This window comes from Oncorhynchus nerka, linkage group LG28 (assembly GCF_034236695.1).
Source record: "Oncorhynchus nerka isolate Pitt River linkage group LG28, Oner_Uvic_2.0, whole genome shotgun sequence".
Classification (NCBI taxonomy): domain Eukaryota; kingdom Metazoa; phylum Chordata; class Actinopteri; order Salmoniformes; family Salmonidae; genus Oncorhynchus; species Oncorhynchus nerka.
The window spans coordinates 69,989,969-70,005,679 of record NC_088423.1 but is presented as its reverse complement, the minus strand read 5'-3'; the positions used below and the strand labels follow the sequence as shown (position 1 = coordinate 70,005,679).

At 42.2% G+C, this 15,711-nt stretch overlaps 1 protein-coding gene across 1 annotated transcript in view; it reads right to left on the bottom strand.

Moving 5' to 3' along the window:
* LOC115113619 (CUGBP Elav-like family member 3-B) overlaps positions 1 to 15,711 on the bottom strand; it is a 239,356-nt gene that overhangs the window by 26,040 nt on the left and 197,605 nt on the right. Inside the window, exons 5-7 of the mRNA XM_065013070.1 lie at positions 13,417 to 13,496; positions 4,521 to 4,664; positions 3,823 to 3,970 (exon numbers count right to left, since the gene is read on the bottom strand). Of these exons, the coding sequence (XP_064869142.1) occupies positions 3,823 to 3,970; positions 4,521 to 4,664; positions 13,417 to 13,496 (372 nt within the window). The remainder of the gene's footprint in view (positions 1 to 3,822; positions 3,971 to 4,520; positions 4,665 to 13,416; positions 13,497 to 15,711) is intronic.

The following is a 15,711-nucleotide window of genomic DNA, read 5'->3' as shown; positions in this document are numbered from 1 at the left end:
CAAAGTCATCAGATTGGCCGTGTTCCCGGAAACACACAAACAGTGGCCCATGATAGAGAGAGAGGGAGGGAGGGAGAGAGAGAGAAGGAGAGAGATAGAGCGAGATAGACCTAACCCACTCTATTAAATTAGTCAAAGCAGGAACATTTTACAGAAATGAATAAGGAAATGGTCTCAACAGAGAAACATTTCCTTGTGTGTGCTACCTACATCCCCCCAATAGAATCCACATACTTTAACGATGACATCTTCTCCATCCTAGAGGGATGAGATCAACCATTTCCAGGCCCAGGTACATGTAGTAGTTTATGGTGACCTAAATGTCAGAACTGGACAAGAATCTGACACTCTCAGCACACAGGGGGGCAAACACCTACCTACAGGTGACAGTATTTAGACACAACTATGACGACATAACCAACATAACCAACAAAAAGTTCTGCAGCTCTGTCGGACGCTGGGTATGTACATAGTCAACGGTAGGCTTCGAGGGGACTCCTACGGTAGGTACACGTATAGGTAATCTCTTGGCAGTTGTACTGTAGACTACTTTATCACTGACCTCAACCCAAAATCTCTTTGAGCTTTCACAGTCAGTCCCACTGACACCCCTATCAGATCCCAGCAAAATCACACTACTTGAACAGAGCTATGTTCAATCATGAGGCATCAAAGCCAAAGGAACTGAATAATATTAAGAAATGCTATAGATGGAAGGAAAGTAGTGTGGAAATCTACAAAAAAAAAAACAATTAGGCAACAACAAATTCAATCCCTTCTAGACAATTTCCAGGACAAAATGTTTCACTGTAATAGTGAAGGTGTAAACTGGGCAGTAGAAAACCTAAACAGTATATTTGACCTCTCAGCTTACCTATCAAATCTAAAAAATTCAAGCAGACAACCTAAGAAAGTTAACAACAATGACAATGATTTGATGAAGAATGCAAAAACCTAAGAAAGAAATTGAGAAACCTGTCCAATCAAAAACATAGAGTCCCAGAAAACCTAAGTCTCTCCTTCACTATGGTGAATCACTAAAACAATACACAAATACACTATGTGAAAAGAAGGAACAGAAATCAACTCAATGTAATTGAAGAATCCATAAAGTCTAACCACTTCCAGGAAAATTTGAAACAACACAAAGAGTTATCTATCCAAAACGGAGATGTGTGGATAAACCACTTCCCCAATCTTTTTGTCTCTATAACAAAGAACAAACAGCAAAAACATATACATGATCAAATACAAACCTTAGAATAAACTATTAAATACTACCAGAACCCACTGGATTATCCAATTACACTGAATGAACTACAGGAAAAAATACAAACCCCCCAACCCAAATTAAATGATAAAATATACAGACCACAAATTCCAATTGGCTATACTAAAACTCTTTAACATCATCCTCAGCTCTGGCATCTTACCCAATATTTGGAATCAAGGACTGATCACCCCAATCCACAAAAGTGTAGACAAATTTGACCCCAATAACTACTGTGGGATATGAGTCAACAGCAACCTTGGGGAAATCCTCTGCATTATCATTAACAGCAGACTCGTACATTTCCTCAGTGAAAACAATGCGCTGAGCAAATGTCAAATTGGCATTTTACCAAATTACCGTACGACAGACCACGTATTCACCCTGTACATCCTAATTGACAAACAAACAAACCAAAACAAAGGCGAAGTCTTCTCATGCTTTGTTGATTTCGAAAAACCCTTTGACTTAATTTGGCATGAGGTTCTACTATACAAATTGATGGAAAGTGGTATTGGGGGAAAAACATACAACATTATAAAATTAATGTACACAAACAACAAGTGTGCGGTTAAAATTGGCAAAAAAACACAAACATTTCTTTCCACAGGGTCGGGGAGTGAGACAGGGATGCAGCTTAAGCCCCACCCTCTTCAACATATATACTGTATCAACAAATTGGCAATGGGAATTTGAACAGTTTGCAGCACCCGGCCTCACCCTACTAGAATCTGAAGTCAAATGTCTACTATTTGCTGATGATCTGGTGCTTCTATCCCCAACCACCAAGGTTCTACAGCAGCACCTAGATCTTCTGCACAGATTCTGTCAGACCTGACAGTAAATCTCAGTAAGACAAAAATAATGGTGCTGCAAAAAAATGTCCAGTTGCCAGGACAATGAATAGAAATTCCATCTAGATACCGTAGCCCTGGGGTACACAAAAACGATACATACCTCGGCCTAAGGTAACTTCCACAAAGCTATGAATGATCTGAGAGACAATGCAAGAAGGGCCTTCTATGCATTCAAAAGGAACAAAAAAATCTGACCTACAAATTAGAAGCAGTTATAGAACCCATTGCCCTTCATGGTTGTGAGGTCTGTGGTCCACTCACCAACCAAGAATTCCCAAAATGGGACAAACACCAAATTGAGAGACTCTGCATGCAGAATTCTGCAAAAATATACTCTGTGTACAACGTAAAATACCAAATAATGCATGTAGTGCAGAATTAGGCCAATACCCGAAAATGATCCAAATCCAGAAAAGAGCCGTTAAATTCTACAACCACCTAAAAGGAAGAGATTCCCAAACCTTCCATAACAAAGCCATCACCTACAGAGAAATTAACCTGGAGAAGAGTCCCCTAAGCAAGCTGGTCCTGGGGCTCTGTTCACAAACACAAAAAGACCCCACAGAGCCCCAGGACAGCAACAGCAACACAATTAAACCCAACCAAATCATGAGAAATCTAAAATATAATTACTTGACACATTGGAAAGAATTTACAAAAAAACAGAGCAAACTAGAATGCTATTTGGCCCTACACAGAGAGTACACAGCGGCAGAATACCTGACCAATGTGACTGACCAAAACTAAGGAAAGATTTGACTATGTACAGACTCAGTGAGCATAGCCTTGCTATTGAGAAAGGCCACTGAAGGAAGACCTGGCTCTCAAGAGAAGACAGGTTATGTGCACACTGCCCACAAAATTAGGTGGAAACTGAGCTGCACTTCCTAACCTCCTGTCAAATGTATGACCATATCAGAGACACATATTTCCCTCAGATTACACAGATACACAGTAAAATACCACAGTGTGCAATTACAGCAGCATGATTTGTGACCTGTTGCCACAAGAAAAGAGCAACCAGTGAAAAACAAACGCCATTGTAAACACAACCCATATTTATGTTGATTTATTTTCCCTTTTGTACTTTAACTATTTGCACATCATTACAACACTGTATATAGACATAATATGACATTTGAAATGTCTTTATTCTTTTGGAACTTCTGTGAGTATAATTTTGATTGTTTATTTCACATTTGTTTATTATCTATTTCCCTTGCTTTGCCAATGTAAACATATGTTTCCCATACCAATAAAGCCCCTTAAATTGAAATTGAAATGGAAATTGAATTGAGGGAGAGAGACATTGGCGGCCAATGAGGGCCGGGGGATGTCATACATCATAACCCATCATGCCTCACTCACGACATGTCTTCTCTATCTTACTTTAGGGCCCTCTGTCACTCTGGCAATGCCATCTCTAACTTCACCACTACCAAAAGGGCACACTATTTTGTTCTCTAGACTTCTCCACTACCAAAAGGCAGTCTGTATTTTTGTCCCTTTTAAAAGAGACAGAGATGAAAAGAAACCTGATAATGTCTAAAGAACTGTACTAACAGCCAGGGCAGAATACATTATATTAGCACGGCTTGTACACAGCTCACTAATGAATATAGTGAAGTATTACAGGCACGTAGGAGGGAGGGTTGGGGAAGGATGGGGAGTCCAGTCCTGGCTGTGTATTTGTACCTGAGGAGGGTGTCATTGGGGCAGCCACCAGACCGTTGACGTTGAAAGCTGCCATTTGCTGCATTTGTGCCGCAGCGATGGCTGCCATGGGGTTCAGATACGAGTTCTGGGTCGCCGCCATTAGCGCTGCTTGCTGTTGCATCATCTGCTGTGGCATTGAAGAGAGAGAGAGGAAGGGGGGGCGAGGGAAAGAGGACGGAGAGGGAGGCAGCAGGAGAGAGAGGTGGGGAGACCGTGAGAGGGGGGAAAGGGAGACGGGGAGAGAGAGAGGCAGGGTGAAATCGCCGCAGGACGAGGGGCATGTTTACTCTCACATCAATGTTTGCTTGGCCATGTTGTTGAATAGACAGGTCTCTGTTGCCCCGGAGCCCTGCTACTTAACAGCACTGCTGCTTTACAGGGCTGCTGCTCATTACAAACAACAGATAACGCAATATAATCAGATGAAGCTAGAGAGCAGACAGTCAGACAGTCAGCCTGCTTTACTGTGCGTGAGTGGGTGATGCTCACCTGGCAGGGCGAGCTGTTAGTTACAGTGTGAGTGCAAACTCTACAGTTTCCAAACTTGAGGAGATGTTAACTTCAGGTGTGAACGTAGATAGACAGAGTGTGTATGGCAAGCTATCAGGAGGAGCCGTGACTCGCATGCGCAGAGTGTAAAAGCTCACCGTCTCCTCCCCCGTGGAGCCGAGACTTACAGCGTGAGAGTAGGCGCCATAGGCCCCAAACTGGATGGTCATGGGGCTGAAGATGCCGAGCTGGCCCGCCATCTGATGCATCCTACGCAGGGTCCGCTCCTTGTCCGTGTCAGCAAACTTCACCACCAGGCTGGAGGACGCCCCCTGGGGATACGCACACTGCAATCAGTCAAGACAACACTCATCTCAGCAATGGACAGACACACACCACAATCAGTCAAGACAACACTCATCTCAGCAATGGACAGACACACACCACACTCAGTCAAGACAACACTCATCTCAGCAATGGACAGACACACACCACACTCAGTCAAGACAACACTCATCTCAGCAATGGACAGACACACACCACTCTCAGTGATACACATACTTCAATGACCACACAACACCAGCCACATACCACACAACACCAGACACACAACACCAGACACACACTACACAACACCAGTGACTCCAATCTGAGCTGTGTAGAGACAGTGGGAATAGTGGGTGATCTGTGGGTTTAGTGAACTTTAGACTACTAGTGTACACACTGAGTATACAAAACATTAAGAACACCTGCTCTTTCCATAAGTTAGACTGACCAGGTGAATCCAGGTGAAAGCTATGATCCCTTATTGATGTCACTTGTTAAATCCACTTCAACCAGTGTAGATGAAGGGGAGGAGACAGGTTAAAACAGTATTTTAAAGTCTTGAGACAATTGAGACATGGATTGTGTATGTGTGTCATTCAGAGGTTGAATGGGAAAAACGAAATATTGAAGTGCCTTTAAAAAGGGCATGGTAGTAAGTGTCAGGCGTAACGGTTTGTGTCACAAACTGCAACACTGATGGTTTTTTTACACAACAGTTTCCTGTGTGTATCAAGAATGGTCCACCACCCAAAGGACATCCAGCCAACTTGACACAACTGTGGGAAGCATTGGAGTCAACATGGGCCAGCATCCCTGTGGAACGCTTTATACACCTTGTAGAGTCCACGCCCCGATGAATTGAGGCTGTTCTGAGTGCAAAGGGGGTGCAACTCAACATTAGGAAGGCATTCCTAATGTTTGGTATACTCAGTGTACATTGGAGTGAACTGTGATCCTTAGTGTGGTCCCAGAGTAGTCCCAGTCCCCCTCCTGCCGCTCAACTGAATACGATACTCCATAATGAGGTCTGACTGGAGCCTTTGGCGTGCACAGGGAGAAGTATTGACTAATGACACTGCCTTATGGCAGATATAGTGCTGTATTGATGTCTGTGCTTCTGAGTTTAGATCCAATTAAATCATTTGAGAGACAGAGACCAGAGTCAGTTCTTCATATGACGTCCAGGGAGAGGAGAGGAGAGGAGAGGAGAGGAGAGGAGAGGAGAGGAAAGGAAAGGAAAGGAAAGGAAAGGAGAGGAGAGGAGAGGAGAAGGAGGCTGCCAGACAGGCAGAGAGATAGACACAGAAAGCCTCAGACATTGTCAAGAGGCCCAGATCCTATTTATTTCCAGCCAGTGCACGCTGTGCTGAGAGAGAGAGATACCCAGGAACTGCTACTGCGGTTGCACCCAGGAAAGGTCAGAAGGACACAGCCAGGGGGAAGTCAGGATGTGATTAGTCAGATCAGAAAAGCAAAGACACAGGGAGAGAAAAGGACTCCATTATCATGACTTGTATCTTTCATATAATGTGTCATCTTGACAGGGTCAAAACAAATGCCTCCTTTGATTTGTATTTTGATTTCAATATTTTCTTGCACGGTATAAATCGAAAAGAAATGGAAATGGAAACTACAGGACTTTGTGTGTGTGTGTGTGTCCTTTGATTTGTATTTTGATTTCAATACTTCCTGTGTGTGTGTGTGTGTGTGTGTGTGTGTGTGTGTGTGTGTGTGTGTGTGTGTGTGTGTGTGTGTGTGTGTGTGTGTGTGTGTGTGTGTGTGTGTGTGTGTGTGTGTGTGTGTGTGTGTCTCAACAGCCAGAATGTAACCGCTACTGGGTCCCAAAAGCAAAAGGGCTTATGGTGGGTTCCAGTGGCACTTCTGGCGCTGGAAGCAAAACAGAACAAACACAAAGTCCCCCAACAAACAAAGAAACAAACAAAGTCCCTCACGTGGTGAATGTGAATAGTGAGTGTTGAGCCTGTCCACCAATAGCGGTGTGTGTGTCTCTTGCACTGTGCTGTAGAGGCTGGGTGGGTGTCGGGAGGGGTGTCAGCCTGCACCCTGGGGGACAGTGTGTGTCATATTGGATTCTTCCTGTCAGAGGAGCCAGCCCTCTTCAGTCCTGCACCTGCCAGCCAGCGCCTCACCTCAGCCCAAGGGGGACCCATCTGGTTCTGTTCCCAAGATGCCATTTCAATTAGCTGAATCAATATGGCGGAGTACCGCTCTAATGGTACACTGTTTTGTCCTTTCTAATTTCATTTCCTTCCCACCTCCTGACCTTTCACTGTTCTTTCCCTTTCTTCTGCTGGGGCTGGTGGAGGGACGGGGCTGTCGGTTTTAATGAGGTCTGCGCTGAGCAAACATCCCTCCAGCGCATCTCCGACCGGCCGCACAGCGCCTCTGCACCCACTTGCCATTCCTTTAACAGAGCGAGGGGCTGGCACTTAGATCACATTCATTTTCTGCTTTATGTAGCTGTGTATTCCTTTATCTATTTATAACCATTTTTCATTAACCATTCTTCATTTATTCATGAAGAACACACTGTGAGCAGCAAGAAGAAGGCTTGGGAGGGGGAGAGCTCCGGGCAGCCTCTACTCAAAGCACTGTGACTCAGGACTCACTGGTGTCTCCCCGCCTGCATAGTGCAGAGCAGAGTAGAGTATCAGGGAGCAAGAAGCAGTCTGCAGAGCCAGCCTAAAGTAGCACTAAAACTGAAACACTACCACAGCTCCTATTCACTATGGTACTGGAGAGAGAACAAACTGTGCTGGGCTTAGCATCTCATACTCTCAAAGAATTCCCTAAAACAGAATTGACTCAGTCAGAGCCTCTTCACCCTATCGAAACATATCTAGTGTCAGAACAAAGGATTTCATACCTTCTACTTCTACTACTGTTATTCTACCTGATACACTGGATCTCCAGCCCAATCTCTAGGAGAGAGAGGGGACGTCAGAGGGAGAATTCACTGGAGGGGATCAGAGGACTTCATCCATCTGAAAAAAAACTGGGAATAATTCAGCCACTCTCTCTCACTCTCTCTCACTCTCTCTCTCTATCTCTCTCTCTCTCTCTCACTCTCTCTCACTCTCTCTCTCTATCTCTCTCTCTCTCTCTCTCTCTCTCTCTCTCTCTCTCTCTCTCTCTCTCTCGCTCTCTCTTCTTTCACTCTCTCCTGTCTCTCTCTATTCTCTGTCTCTCTCTCTCCTTTCTCTCTCTATTCTCTGTCTCTCTCTATTCTCTCTCTCTCTATTCTCTGTCTCTCTCTATTCTCTGTCTCTCTCCCTGCAGAAAATCAGAACCTGACAAACAAACAAAAATAATAACCTCCAACGGCCTGACTCCTGTCTCGAAAGAAAATTAATTCAGTGAATTTGATAAGGGGCAACAGGGAGCCTTCACTTTTGATGGTTACAGCTGAGGAATTTGTCACAGGTTCAATAACTAATCTAATTTTGAGAACAACACACTTGACTTGTGAAAAACTCACATTGGATTTTGTGTACAGGCCAAAACGTGAAGAGAAAAAAATAGGAAATGTAATTGAGGGATTAGAAATAAGCTACAAGAGTGAAACGGCATTAGGTTTTTATCTGCTCATAGCCCTGATATGAAGACACTGGTGTGAAGTGGGTACTATACAGACATGTAAACACACACTCAGACTTTATCCTCAGCAGAAGCTTATGACGACACAATACAGGAAATAATGTGTGGAAGCCTGTCTTAACAGAATACTAATGACAAACCACTACTTTACTAACATAATGGCAACCATGTAGAATGGTTCTGTAATCATTCAACTTCTATACTTCATGGACATAGCAGAAATTCCAGTCTCCTCAATATGACGTAAAAACAGGGAATGCTTTGTAAGCTGTTGCACTAAACCCTGGTTCAGTGACATTATTGGGCTCCATCCTTGCTGAAAGGGTTAAACCCAAAGCCATAAATGAGATAATCAAATTGAAGATAACAAGTTTGTCCAGTAATTGGATGAGGCCTCCATGTGGGCCTCCAGTTCAACTCCAGTTGAACCGGTCTCTCCACATATCCCCGTGGGCCTGATGGGAGGTATGTGTCTCCGTCTGTCTGTCTGTCTTTTTGTCTGCATTGGTCCATACTGTTACCCAGTGGCCTGGCAACATGACCTACCCACTACACTCACCCACTTTAACAATGCACACAAACACACCATTAAAATACACAACATATCAACACTATTTACATGAAGTAAATACCTAGCCAAATACACACACAGTGTAAGCAATCTCAAGCAATACAAGTTTTTCTTCTCATACTAGTATCTGTGTTAGAAATTCGATCATTCTTTCATCCAGCGTAGGAGAGAGAGACAGAGAGTGACACTGTATATACAGTGCCTTGCGAAAGTATTCGGCCCCCTTGAACTTTGCGACCTTTTGCCACATTTCAGGCTTCAAACATAAAGATATAAAACTGTATTTTTTTGTGAAGAATCAACAACAAGTGGGACACAATCATGAAGTGGAACGACATTTATTGGATTTTTAACAAATCAAAAACTGAAAAATTGGGCGTGCAAAATTATTCAGCCCCCTTAAGTTAATACTTTGTAGCGCCACCTTTTGCTGCGATTACAGCTGTAAGTCGCTTGGGGTATGTCTCTATCAGTTTTGCACATCGAGAGACTGAAATATTTTCCCATTCCTCCTTGCAAAACAGCTCGAGCTCAGTGAGGTTGGATGGAGAGCATTTGTGAACAGCAGTTTTCAGTTCTTTCCACAGATTCTCGATTGGATTCAGGTCTGGACTTTGACTTGGCCATTCTAACACCTGGATATGTTTATTTTTGAACCATTCAATTGTAGATTTTGCTTTATCTTTTGGATCATTGTCTTGTTGGAAGACAAATCTCCGTCCCAGTCTCAGGTCTTTTGCAGACTCCATCAGGTTTTCTTCCAGAATGGTCCTGTATTTGGCTCCATCCATCTTCCCATCAATTTTAACCCTTCCCTGTCCCTGCTGAAGAAAAGCAGGCCCAAACCATGATGCTGCCACCACCATGTTTGACAGTGGGGATGGTGTGTTCAGGGTGATACGCTGTGTTGCTTTTACGCCAAACATAACGTTTTGCATTGTTGCCAAAAAGTTAAATTTTGGTTTCATCTGATCAGAGCACCTTCTTCCACATGTTTGGTGTGTCTCCCAGGTGGCTTGTGGCAAACTTTAAACAACACTTTTTATGGATATCTTTAAGAAATGGCTTTCTTCTTGCCACTCTTCCATAAAGGCCAGATTTGTGCAATATATGACTGATTGTTGCCCTATGGACAGAGTCTCCCACCTCAGCTGTAGATCTCTGCAGTTCATCCAGAGTGATCATGGGCCTCTTGGCTGCATCTCTGATCAGTCTTCTCCTTGTATGAGCTGAAAGTTTAGAGGGACGGCCAGGTCTTGGTAGATTTGCAGTGGTCTGATACTCCTTCCATTTCAATATTATCGCTTGCACAGTGCTCCTTGGGATGTTTAAAGCTTGGGAAATCTTTTTGTATCCAAATCCGGCTTTAAACTTCTTCACAACAGTATCTCGGACCTGCCTGGTGTGTTCCTTGTTCTTCATGATGCTCTCTGCGCTTTTAACGGACCTCTGAGACTATCACAGTGCAGGTGCATTTATACGGAGACTTGATTACACACAGGTGGATTGTATTTATCATCATTAGTCATTTAGGTCAACATTGGATCATTCAGAGATCCTCACTGAACTTCTGGAGAGAGTTTGCTGCACTGAAAGTAAAGGGGCTGAATAATTTTGCACGCCCAATTTTTCAGTTTTTGATTTGTTAAAAAAGTTTGAAATATCCAATAAATGTCGTTCCACTTCATGATTGTGTCCCACTTGTTGTTGATTCTTCACAAAAAAATACAGTTTTATATCTTTATGTTTGAAGCCTGAAATGTGGCAAAAGGTCGCAAAGTTCAAGGGGGCCGAATACTTTCGCAAGGCACTGTATATACGTAATATGACATTTGTAATGTCTTTATTGTTTTGAAACTTCTGTATGTGTAATGTTTACGGTTAATGTTTATTGTTTATTTCACTTTTGTATATTATCTACCTCACTTGCTTTGGCAATGTTAACACATGTTTCCCATGACAATAAAACCCCTTGAACTGAATTGTGTTGAGTGAGAGAGACAGAGAGAGAGAGAGAGAGAGAGAGAGAGAGAGAGAGAGAGAGAGAGAGAGAGAGTATTATGTGTCATGCTCTTTAGCTTTGTGTTATCTCTCATTAATCTGGCTACCCACTACCTCTCTTTCTCTCCCTTCCCTCCTCTCACACACTGTCTCACTCCTGCCAACACTAGTGAGCTCAGCAGACCCTGTCACCGCCGGTGCGACACAGAACACGGCCATGTCTGCAATTTGCTGGGTGCTGTCTGCCCCCGGCTCTGCCATTTGAAGCCCTGCCACCTGTGTCTCCCACTTTTCTCTCTCTCTCCCCCTCCCTCCCTCCTTCCCTCCCTCCCTCCCTCCCTCCCTCCCTCCCGCCCTCCCTCCATCCCTCTCCATGGCCTTAATTCAACAGCTGAACCAAGAGAGCGTCGGCCTGTTTGGAGCCTGATTACCTTTTAAGTTCAATTAGGGGCACCTGCAATCTGCATCAATTAAAGACCTGATCTATCAGCCGCTGCCCTTCGCCAATGTATTTTGGTCTGTGCAGGTATTATTTACGGCCGGGTGTGGCTGCCAGCTAACACAGATGCTCTAGAGTTGAACATTAAGAGAGAGCTCTTTGTGCGAGACTGGTCCAGACCCCACAGCTGGCAGTAGGTTAGAGAGCCTCTCTGGATCCTGCCTCCTGTTAGTCGGTTGTTGACGAGATGTGGCACTGATATTATCCAAATGAACTGCATCCCCCTCGGTATCAAAGCCTTAGCTCGGTACTAAAGGCCACCTTGCCTATTAATCTGACTGGGACTTGGACGTAGGATATAGAAGTAACAGGTGCAGGGGGTTGAGGGCGAGATATGGATAATATAGATTATTATTGAGCTTTTGGATGGCTCTGGATACAACTCCGGGTCTGTTTGGGGCTCCATATGTCGCCTTGGACAGTTCATCTGCAGCTCTCAAGTGGTTTAGCTGGCTTTGGTACTGACCCTGTGTTACTGCAGGCTGGGCAGGGCAGGGGGCTCAGCGCAGCAACAGACATACAAACTCAAAGTTGTTTTTTTACCCCTCCTTAAGCTTGTGACTTCTAATGCTATTGCAAAACGTGTCAGACAGCATCAGTAAGGGAAATATGTGTCAATGACATCTGGCTTCCAGGACACTATCCTGTTGCCAGAGAGCTGAAGTAAATATTTACAGCAAAACATCAATGGAGTGTATGAACTTAAGGTGTCTGCCAGGGACTGTGAATCTAAAATATGCATGGAGATTCTGTGTTATTCATCATCTTCCCTTAGTAAAACATGTTTAATGATGGCCGTTACATGCCAGATAACAAGCATAACAACCCCAATTTGTAATTACTGCAGTTTGACAGGAGTTGCAGGATATCCAATAGTTAGGATGATTCCCAGCATGTTGGGTAGGAGGAGATGTTTGTGTTTAGAGAAATACAGCATGCTACTGTAAAACACTTTGGTTCCACGGTTTATTCTCTACTATCGTGGTCTCAAATGAATCGTCCAAGCAGGATTGCTACAAAACCTACGACTATAAATGTAATAACTAGTCTCCTAAGACTCGTAAGTTGTGCTAGTATATTGCATTTTCCAATTAAATACGCTGAAAGATAAGCTCTGTGTGAATGTTGTGTTTTTAGACTGAAGGAGAATTCATTATTTCCATGATTGATTATTTTCCTCTACGGAAAAGTACCTCCCAATGAGTGTGCACTAAATCGATTATTACATTTTTGATTTCAGATATTTTTCAGGGACGATTTCCATATTTGAACGTGAAATAATATTGATCTTGCAAAGCTGAATCATTTCTATTGCATATATATTCTAGGACACACAATGTATAGTATTCATATATCATTACAAAATGATTTCCATAGATACAGACTGGTTAAAAGGAATAATAGATATGAGAGGAGATATACAGGTGTAGGATCTTAATTTGACCAGTTTCTCACAGCAGGAGTAATCCTGCAGCAACAGGAAATGTGAATTATTGTGTGGATTATAACAAACTGACAGTTTTGTAGGGGTTCATAAATTGTTAGTTAGGACAAATCAAGTCAGACACTTTTTAAACCTTGAACACACAGCAAGTTTGCATTTCCTGCTGTGCATGACATTTCCTGCTGTGCATGACATTTCCTGCTGTGCATGACATTTCCTGCTGTGCATGACATTTCCTGCTGTGCATGACATTTCCTGCTGTGCATGACATTTCCTGCAACAGGATGAGCAGATTACTATCCGACATCTGATCCAATAATATATACAGTATATTCAATGACAAGACATCTTTGCTGCACATACATACAGTTGTGCAATGTGAAACGTTGGATGCTGACTGTGTGATTATTTTGTGAACGTTAATAAATGCTAAGAAAGTCTAGGTGAATGTTTTATGTGTGAATGTATGTGTGAATGTGTTATCTGAATGCTTTAGGAAGGGCTATGCCGTCATTGTTCTATACAGCATGTGTGAATTCCCATTCTGTATACTATATGAGTACTAGAATCTTATCGAAGCTGTGTGCGTGTGTGTGTGTGTGTGTGTAACACGGTTATACTCACTGGCATGGTCTGTCCGCCGTGCAGGCTGTTGATGGCCGCCTGTGCTTCTGCGTGGCTGGAGAACTTGACAAAGGCACAGCCTGCACACACACGCGCCCACACCGATAGACAGGGGGAGGGAGAGAGAGAGAGAGAGAGAGAGAGATGCAGCATCAGAGAGCTGGCCTTGAGTAAGGCAAAAACATTCATTACCATTATTTTCATGTTATCTAGTTTGTTAATGTATTCTGCCATTTGTGTTTTCAGTGCATAACTCTGAATAAATCATTCTAATTGTAGTGAAGGTATTAGCTGCATGGAACATCCTGTCCCTCGCCCATTTCTAATTCCACCCCTCTACGCCAGAGCACAGGAGCAACAGCATCTACCACCGAGCCTTGGTTGTGATTATTCATCTGTTTAATATTTACACATTGTGATCTGTGTGCAGTCTATCATAAAACAGATTATGATGACAAAGGCAGAGTATTATAATCTGCCTATCTGCCAGTATCTTTGCTTGTGTATATTTTTCTACTAAGGGCTTTGCTCAAGAGGCATTCAAATCATCTTAAATCTGTTGCCTGGTTTATGCAAAAATCTACAGGAACAGACAAAAAAAACTGAAGGTAACATTCTTGGGGTTTCAAATAATTATCTTCTGATTTCGATCACCATAATATGTTAAACAAGATTTAACGTATAAAAATGTATGCACATGGTTAAAAAGAAACACACAAATGTGTAGCTATTCCAAGGAATAAATTGTCTTAACATATTCTGATCTATCAGAATATACATGTTTATTGAGGGAGAGATAATAAAACAGAGAAAGACTATGCACAATAAAGAAAGTGCTGTACTGTTTAAGTGGTGTACTGTATAAATGTGTTGTACTGTTTAAGTGTTATACTGTATAAAAGTGTTGAACTGTATAAAAGTGCTGTACTGTTTAAAAGTGTTGAACTGTATAAAGTGTTGTACTGTTTAAGTGTTATACTGTATAAAAGTGTTGAACTGTATAAAAGTGTTGAACTGTATAAAGGTGTTGTACTGTCTAAAAGTGTTGTACTGTATAAAAGTGTTGTACTGTATAAAAGTGTTATACTGTATAAAAGTGTTGTACTGTATAAAAGTGTTATACTGTATAAAAGTGTTGTACTGTATAAAAGTGTTGTACTGTATAAGTGTTGTACTGTTTGAAAGTGTTGTACTGTATAAAAGTGTTGTACTGTATAAAAGTGTTGTACTGTATAAAAGTGTTGTACTGTATAAAGTGTTGTACTGTTTAAGTGTTGTACTGTTTGAAAGTGTTGTACCGTTTAAAAGTGTTGTATTGTATAAAGTGTTGTACTCTTTGAAAGTGTTGTAGTGTTTGAAAGTGTTGTACTGTTTAAAAGTGTTGTACTGTATAAAGTGTTGTACTCTTTGAAAGTGTTGTACTGTTTGAAAGTGTTGTACTGTTTAAAAGTGTTGTACTGTATAAAGTGTTGTACTCTTTGAAAGTGTTGTACTGTTTGAAAGTGTTGTACTGTTTAAAAGTGTTGTACTGTATAAAAGTGTTGTACTGTTTAAAAGTGTTGTACTGTATAAAGTGTTGTACTCTTTGAAAGTGTTATACTGCATAAAAGCGGTATACTGTAAAAAAGTGTTGTACTGTATAAAAGCGTTGTACTGTATATTTAAATTGAGCACTTTAAATTCCATAGGTGCATTTTACTGCATGCTTCATCCCAGTCATATTTTGCAAAACGATTTCTTCTAGTTTAGACTCCTTCTTATCACTGTCTTCTGGAGGCAGCTCGTGTCTGGTTACTAGATAGCTAATTAACTACATAGGTAATTAACTCATCTGGATTCATGTGGACCTTTCTTACCGGAGCAGGACCAGTGTGTAAGACAGACAGCGTTTTTCAAGCTTTTAAAAAACAGCTGATACCCGTTTAGAAAGCTTTCAACAATCCAATTAGAAGTGTTTATATACATTTATTCATCATCAATTCCCCGCAGGGGCACAGATGATTCATTTAAATTACAATGGCTGATAGCTACACCCAAGAGAAACACTGGCCCATTCACTTAGGCATTCTAAAACAGCCATCCAGCATCCCTGTGTAGACAAATGGATCATTTCCTCAACCAAATCAAATGTGGCCATGAATGGAGTTTCCCCCTAAACAATTTCCCCCTGTCACCTTGGCAATCTGTGCTCCATCAACATGATCAATGTTGTATGTAGACATGTGAAAATGTGATTCTAATGTAATATAACGTTTTCTAAACGTAAATGGGAACTCGGCTGCGTGGGTAAGTTAG